General features: G+C 37.3%; 1 protein-coding gene across 1 annotated transcript in view; it reads right to left on the bottom strand.

Moving 5' to 3' along the window:
* Positions 1–5601, bottom strand: part of EYS (eyes shut homolog) — a 1559204-nt gene extending 1553603 nt beyond the window's left edge. Inside the window, 2 exon segments of the mRNA XM_030558318.1 lie at positions 2971–3112; positions 4848–5601. Coding sequence (XP_030414178.1) covers positions 2971–3112; positions 4848–5601 — 896 coding nt within the window.
* Between the last annotated feature and the right edge of the window lie 2604 nt (positions 5602–8205).

The raw sequence follows: 8205 nt of genomic DNA on the forward strand, positions 1-8205 counted from the left end.
GTACCCTCTATCCCCCCATCCCTCATGTGGGGGAAGATGAGGGGATTCAGAAGTGTGCCCACCCCTGGGTGGTTGGCTGAAGAGGGTCTACCAAGCATTATTGGTTATAAGCCATCAGCTGTAACTCTACACTGGACCCAATTAAATGTCTGGTATGTGAGGTTTGGGGGTGTATAGCACCACTTCTTAAGTTATATTAAGTTAAAGTTGTGGCCTGGTGAACTCTGTCACTCACTTGCCTCATTTGTAAAACGGAAATAGAAATATCTACCTAACAGAAGGCTCATGAGTCTTAATTAAGATTTGTAAAGCACTTTGAAGTTCTTTGATAAAAGCACTATACAGTCTAAGTCCAAAATATTTGATTACTGATAATGTAATTTTTGGTGAATTTAGCTTTGTTTCCCCCATTAGAAAATCAACTTATTAAAAACACTCATTTGACAAACTGAAAGCTGACTACAATAACAATCTAGCAGAGAAAAAGAATCATCCCTGTACAGGAATATTCCAGAAAGATTTTACCTTGAAAAATCTGAGTTATAACAAAGTTTTTGATGCCTGAAAATAGCAGTTGCTACTGGTGAGTAGATGAGAGTGACGCTGGCCCAACCATGTGCAATAATCGGTTAGGATGAAGATGGGTTCTGTGTACATTACTCTATATTCTAAGTGCCATGTAGGTGGCAGAATGTTGCTGAATTATCAATGAATAGCAAAGAATATAATAAAAATAACTTAGTTCATTCTGCTCTTTGAAAAACTATTAGCAAACTAGTTCATTTTATCTTATTTAAATAACTTAAAATGAACAGTGGTCCCAATTTCAGTTCCAATGTTTCTAGAGGCCTTTATTAATTTTCTAGTCTATTTAAATCAAAATAAGAGTTTGAGGGGTAAGAAACAAATTATTTCTGCAAAGAATTCAATGTAGATTGAAAGGTATGATACATTTTTATTTCTGGCTGCTTTATTTGGCTACAGCAGTGCCAATATTGACAACATTCATGCTTTGAAGAACTTCAGGGAAGCCCAGGAAAAAAAACATCTGCTGAATTCAGCCCTTTTTGGCATTCCTCTGGCTGGAGTTTCATCAGCTAAACTGTTCACTTTGTCACACCTCAAGTATACATCCCAATAGGACCTCGTAAGTAAAACAACATGGCTGTACAGCAACCATGAATGCTTTTGTACAGCCACCTATTTCAGAGTTTAGTTTAGAGCTGGCATTCTAAATCCTCCTTTTATAATGGGACAATTTCAATTTTTGGATTTTGAGCTAATTATTTTATCCATCTCTTGTTTAGTAACTTTTCCCAACTTCTCTAATAGTTTGCAGCATTCAGTTTGCCAAAGGGTTACTAGCTGACATATTGGATTCCTATATCAGCACAACATATAATTTACTCCTCCAAGATCATGATTTAAATTAGGTCATGCCACTGTTACTGGAACTTGTTGTGTTATGATACCTTAATAACAAGAAAATTAGTTCAGGTTAGCCAGCTCTGATAGATAATACACTGGGTAGCTCCGTGATCCTGAATCCAAAGCTATTTTATTCAGTAATGACTGTCTAGAAAACAACAAGAAACATATCTTTCTTATATTGTTCCAGTAGTGATTATGTGTTAGATAGTACTAGAGACATACACTTTATCACTACGGAAAGCAATAAATTAATCAATGCCAATTTTCTATTAATAAAGACAGAACTGATTATATGATGCAGGAAGATCATTACAACTCTTAGGTACTTTTTAAAGTAAAGGTTACTGAACACATATGTTAAATTGCTGTGACAATATAAGAAATATAAGAAAAGTAAAATCTATTGAACCAGATGCTCAGCTTGTGTTACTTGGTGTAACTCCATTGATTTATGTTAGCTGAAGACTTGGCCCCAAATGTTTCCAATTTTTATGACAAATAATCATTGTTGGCATCAGATAGCTCCCACAAAGTTGTAATACAAGATATTAAAAAATTGTGGTAAAAGCAAACCTATAGGGAAATATTTTCTGTTAGTTAGAGCAGGGATCCATGATTCCCAGTTTTCATTTCTGACTCTGAACCACACATGAAGGGTATGATGTTTCATAGTCTTGTAGTAGGTAGGTAGTCTGGATATAGTAACTGGTTCATATGTGGTGGGCAGATAAGTTGTTTACTTGGGAACACAGTGTACATGTGTGGCTCCCTGTGGGCCAGGTGGAGTAAGGGGTGCGGGGGCTGACTGTGGCATTGAAAGGAGGAGGAGATGATGATGATGATGATGATGAAGATGCCTTTTATTTAGTTATCTCCAAGTATTTTATGCAATCTTTGAAAGAGAAGTTTTTAAATTTGCCTTTTAAAAGCAGGAAATTCACAGCTAAGTTTCCAACACCAACCTTCCTGGTATGACTTCCCATACTCCTCCTCTAGGTCAGCCCCCCACCCCTTACTCCATCTGGCCCACAGGGAGCCACAAGTGCACACTGTCTCCTCAAATAAACAGACATTTTCAACATCTTTTATTACTACTTTGTGGGAGCTATCTGATGCCAACACTCTCACATGCAGTTAAAATACACTGAACCTGGTAAAATAGAAGTCATGGACAGTCTAAACTCAGGCTGAATTATCCATGACCAGATTTTGATTACTTACGGGTTCTGAACTTTGGGGCTATGAACAGGTGCTAGGTAGTTGGCAACACTCTGCTATTTGCATATTACCAAAATGGGAGGGAAAACCCATATATATAGGAAGGGGATACCAGTATGAAAAGGATTGAGAGCCACTGCCCTTAGATTTGTTGATTTTCACTTTTTGCCATAAGTAGTCTCATTGTGAGTTCACAGGAGAAATATGTATTTCAGTTATGATTAAAATTAACTTAGTTTTCCTCACAGATCTCAACTTGGAAAGTGCACATTAACAACTCAATCTGTTTCATGTAAATTTCTGCTTTACAATTACTGTTACAGCATAGAAAATAAAATGAATTTCTTACCTGTAAAGTCTTTGTCACATTCACAAAGAAAAGTATTTGGAGTAACATTACTGCAGTTGCCATTCAGACAGGCATGAGGCTGGCACTGTCCAATTATTTCTGAACAGTTTTTACCTAGTGAAATCATAGTACAACAGTAAGGTAGCTTTTTGCGAAGAGTCAATTATATACTGAATTTTTCACACACACACACACACACACACGCACGCACACACACACACACTTTGTGAATAAAATATTAAGCTTGCAAATTTCAGCCCAAATAGTTTGTCTCACAAAAAGTTATAAGCAACTGAAAACAGTGTTGGGCAACTTTATATGCATTGCTACCAGACTCAAAAATATTAAGATACAGACATATGACTGATTCACAGCTATTGTCAAAGCTTTAATTTAGTATACATTACTTGTTTCTTGGTTATTGGAACATAGATAGCTTGTATTGGCTTCCTAGAAACTGCAAATCCTAGAAACTGCTTGAAGGTAGAATGAATTTTTTTGCATAAATTTTGCTTAACATGCAACTCACTGGAAATTACTGCACCAGTCATAAATTGCTTGTGCTTTACAGCATATGGGTCTAAATACCATATCATTATGCTTGTCACTTGAATTTTTACTATGATATTATTCACACTTGAGCAAATATTCTGTTTTGTTAACATTATGGGAGACATTTTTCCTTCACTTACACCTGTATAAGCACATCTGCGATATCTGCTGTTTTAATCTTTGTGCTCCTCCTTGCCATACAGTTTATTTAATATTAGAACTTTACTGGCAATATGAATTGATGGCAGTAGCTGAATCCTGTCCTTTACTGCCTACTAGAACGGTTAACAGTATGTTTAAATAATGCTTGAATGAATAAGCAGCTTTACATTTCAGCAGAGTTCAAATCAGTACCTTCCACAAAGAAACAGGTCTAGTGTGTTTTCTGTTGTCACACCATTTTTACTAAATTTTGGAAAATATATATTAATCTTTTCATAACTCTACCACTGTTCATAATTGGACAAATTCTCCTATTTGTGAATGCATTTGCTGATAGAATTATTGCATGGAGATAACTTAATACAATTATAACATCGATCAATGGCAAAACCTACTCAAATATTTAATTTCTTATTCTATGATCACATATCTATCACTCATTTGAGTCAGCTGTTTTGTAGGCACAGTCTTGTGTTTGGGGTAGTGAAGAACCATAACATTAAAGAGGGATCAACAGACCTTCTGGAATTCCCAGATTTGCAGACCTAGAACACAATCAATAATACCTTTTTATGGAGGGCATCTTACTTCTCTCTATACAACCAGTAATTTCTATTGGCTGCTATGCAGGAATAGAACCACAGCTTTGCCTCATTCCTGCCCTTTCTTTTCCATGCTGGGGTGCTGTAAAACCCCCGGAAAGTATAAATAGAGCAAACTTTATAATTTCTGAGGGCCTGATTCCAAATCTGCTTAAGTCAATACCAGGTTGCAGAATTATTTCAATGGACTTTGGATCATGCCCTCAGTACAGGGATTGCAATACTTCCTGACACTTAGATAGGCTATGTAAAGAGTGGGAAAGAGCTCATTTCACCTTTCCCCACAAATGTTCATCTAGGTAAGTACTGCAAAGTCTAGTCCTAAATTATTGCACAAATTTACCATAAGAAAACGTTAACTAAGTATACTGTAATCGTGTCAATAGGTCATCAGAAGCACACTGACACAGAGAGATTAATTTACCGCATTTACTTTTTTATATTTGTATCAAGCTTTTTTTTCAAGTTTACAGAAGAACATTATATTCTTCTACAAATATTGTTTATCTATTTGGGGGGGGAAAGAATATTACCTGCAAATTGTGAGGGACAGGCACATTCATAGGAATTCCCAATAGTTCCTTCTCTTGTGTCAATACAGGAGGCATTGTTCTGGCAGGGTTTACTGGCGCATGCATCAAACTCCTGGCAGAATCTTCCAGAATACTGTTGAGAACAGTGGCAGTTATATGCCTCTTCCCATACATGGCTTAAGCATCTGCCATGTCTGGAGCAAAATGGTGCATTTGAAGACTGTTGGCAAAACTGCTGCTTCACTGTTACGTTGAGCCGAAGGCCTAGGTTGCATAACAGTGGTCCTTTGGTCTGAACTTCTGCAAAATAATGAGTTCCAACTTCAAGCCACCGAGGGTCAACTTGATGCATCCCTCTTAACCTGCAACCAAAAATCAACTGATCTTGAAGAAAGTCTTTTGGGGGGCACCTAATAAATTCTTCCATGGAAACATTCCCCAAATTCATCCCATGTGACTGAAAAGATGCCTCTGAAGATATGAACAGACTATCCCCCAGCTGAAGCTGCAAGGGACATATTTGAGGGACATTCAAAGCCTGCTGTTCTAGGATGTTCCTTTCAATATTGGTATTTATATTCCAGCAATCTGTGTAGAAGTTCGAGCAGATGTTATTCATCAAAGTCCATTTCATGATGTGGTGCTTTGGTTGTGTGCGCCATTCCACACTCATTTGCCTCTCACATATTATTTGTCCATTTGCAGTGTAGGTTTGAAGAGACACCATTACAAGAATGATTGATTTTATAGTCATTGTTTAGGCCAGTGAATTTGAATTCTGTCACAATTGCATAGGTACTGAAGACAGTTTTAGAATAAGTGTCTCTTATTCACTGGGATCTGTCTGCATTTTCTGCATAAATAGCCTTTAGGAATACAAAATAGAGAAAGAATATAATCTGTTTTGCAAAATATCACTGCAACCAGAAAGCATTTGATACATTCAATACTAGTGATAAATATATCCGCAACGGGACACAGTCTGATCTTTGTTACAGCGATATGAAGCTGGAATAAATCCTCTCAAGCAATTATAATTACATCATCACAACCACAGTCTGACTCCGTCCCTTTCTCTATTACAGCTGAAGATCTGGAACCTGTTTATGTATATATCCCCTAAAACCTTGCAGTGTAAGGCAGAAAAAAACGGTGTGGAAAAACTTTGTTATCTCCATTTTAAGTTGAGGGACTGAGACACAAAGAGATTAAACAATTTGACCAAGGTAATGCACAAATTCTGTGTCAAAACTAGGATCACCCAAGTGCTAATCTGCACTTTAACCATAAAACAGTTCTTTAGTGATAATTAATACAAAAATTTAGGATAAATTTCCTGGATTTTAGAGATTAATATTCTGAAGTTTTGTAGGTCTGTATTACAGCCTCAATTCACCAGTGCACATGAGGAAGTACTTCATTCTTAGCATGTCTTTCCCTTTTCAGCAAGGCCATTAAGCAGGTCCCAAACTTTCAGCACATACTTAAGTCTCATTGAAGTAAAAGGATCTTAAATACATGCTTAAGTGTTTTGCTGAACTGAGGCCTAAACCACCAGATCCACATAGCCCCAAAGCAGGATTTAAATGATGCAGTGGGCCTTGTTCCAGCCCTTCACAAGCAGATCCACTTCATCCTGAGAGAATGAGAGTTGTTACAGAACAGAAAAAAAAAATATGGGGTTTATTCTTGTTGGAGTTCTACTGAAAGAGGAGGAAACATAGAAAAATGATGTGTAGTACCTTTAAAAATTGCCAGCAGCTTTTAGTACATGTTAGCAGTTTAATTTTTATTTTAAAAAGTAAAAACTTTTTTTTCTTCTGGTGCTATAATACTTTTATTTCCCCAGTAATTTTCTTTTTGACTCTGAAATAGTTGCTGTTCAGTGGAAATTTATGGTAAACCAGAGGCCAAGTTTTACAATAAAAAGTAATTTAATAAAAGGAACAATAGCATTTCCATTTTGATATTTGTGTTAATTGCTTTTTTTAACTTTTACTTCATGTAAATGACAAACAGATCCTTACACTTCTGTTAGAATATTTCTCAATGTATAAAGTATTTTATCTAAAACACCATGTTAAAGGAATATAAAGGTTGCAAAGTCAAGCACTCAAAATTTAGGATATGTCAGAAGTAAGATTCCTGTGCCATCATAATTTAGCCACCTCATGCATTGTTTTATGATAGAATCTTTAATTATACGATCACTTCCCCTGTCCCCTACACACAGGACTCTTGCCTCAGTGCACAAGATGGACCTATTCTGGGGATGAATCAGGGTTGTGTAATGAAGGAAACTTGTCTGTAGGGCTCCTTCCTCAGAAGTTTAGGTGTATTCAAATATACACCTAATCTTCAGGATTCCTTGTCCAAATCTTAGTCTCCAGTATACCCCATCTTCCTCCTCAGGCTCTTTATCCCAGGCTGACTCCCAGACTCCTTGTCCATTCAGTCTCAATCTTCCAGCCACCAGGCTCTTTATCTGATGTTGGCATCTCCGTCCCATACCCAACTTCCCTCATTGGCTCCCAGACTCAGTCTCTTTGCCCAACCACTCTTAGTTTCCCCACATCTAGCTCCCAGTCTCACCTCTCACCTCCTTGCCAGCTCACAGACTCAGCCTCCCGCCTCATACCCCTCTACAGTCCCTGTACATCCCTCATATCCCTCTACAGTCCCACCTCCAGGTCTGCTCTTTTCTCCTTTGCATTCAAGACAGATTCCCTCTTCCACACTGATTGGAAACTAGCAGAGGGAGCACAAGAGGATTTTTTTTTAACAACTCTCATTTCTAATGGCCAGTGCCACAGTGGCCAGCAGCAGCAATGGTAAAGAAAGTCTGTCCAGTTCCTACATCCTTAGGTTGGAACATGCTAAATACAGACAGTCTTCAGAAAATATAAATGCCAAACTCCAGGAAGTCTGTCCTGAGCATGTGTGAACTGTGATTTTCCAAATGTTCATGATTTGACCAGATTATTTTGTTTTTTCCCCTACAGAATGGCAAAAGGTACATCCCTGATATTAGGATAATTCTACTGCCAAATTTGAAGCCCTTGTTCCAAAACATGAAGGTACTAGAGCGTCTCATTGACATGGTTTCAAGATTGTTTCCCCCCATAGGAGAAAAAGCAGCATATTTTCCCCTCATCTCTTTCTTGGAAATTTCTGAAATTTTATTTCTGAATTTTTCAGATAAATAATTCAGTCTGATAGACATCTAGCATAGAAAAGTTCAGCTTGAACAGTTAAAGTTTGGGAATGTTATAAACAACTGAAAAAACTTGGCCTTATAATTGGAATTATCATGGCAACATTAGCTACGGGGGATGCTACCAGCTACATCTATAATATT

Source organism: Gopherus evgoodei, chromosome 3, assembly GCF_007399415.2.
Source record: "Gopherus evgoodei ecotype Sinaloan lineage chromosome 3, rGopEvg1_v1.p, whole genome shotgun sequence".
In the NCBI taxonomy this organism is placed as follows: Eukaryota; Metazoa; Chordata; order Testudines; family Testudinidae; genus Gopherus; species Gopherus evgoodei.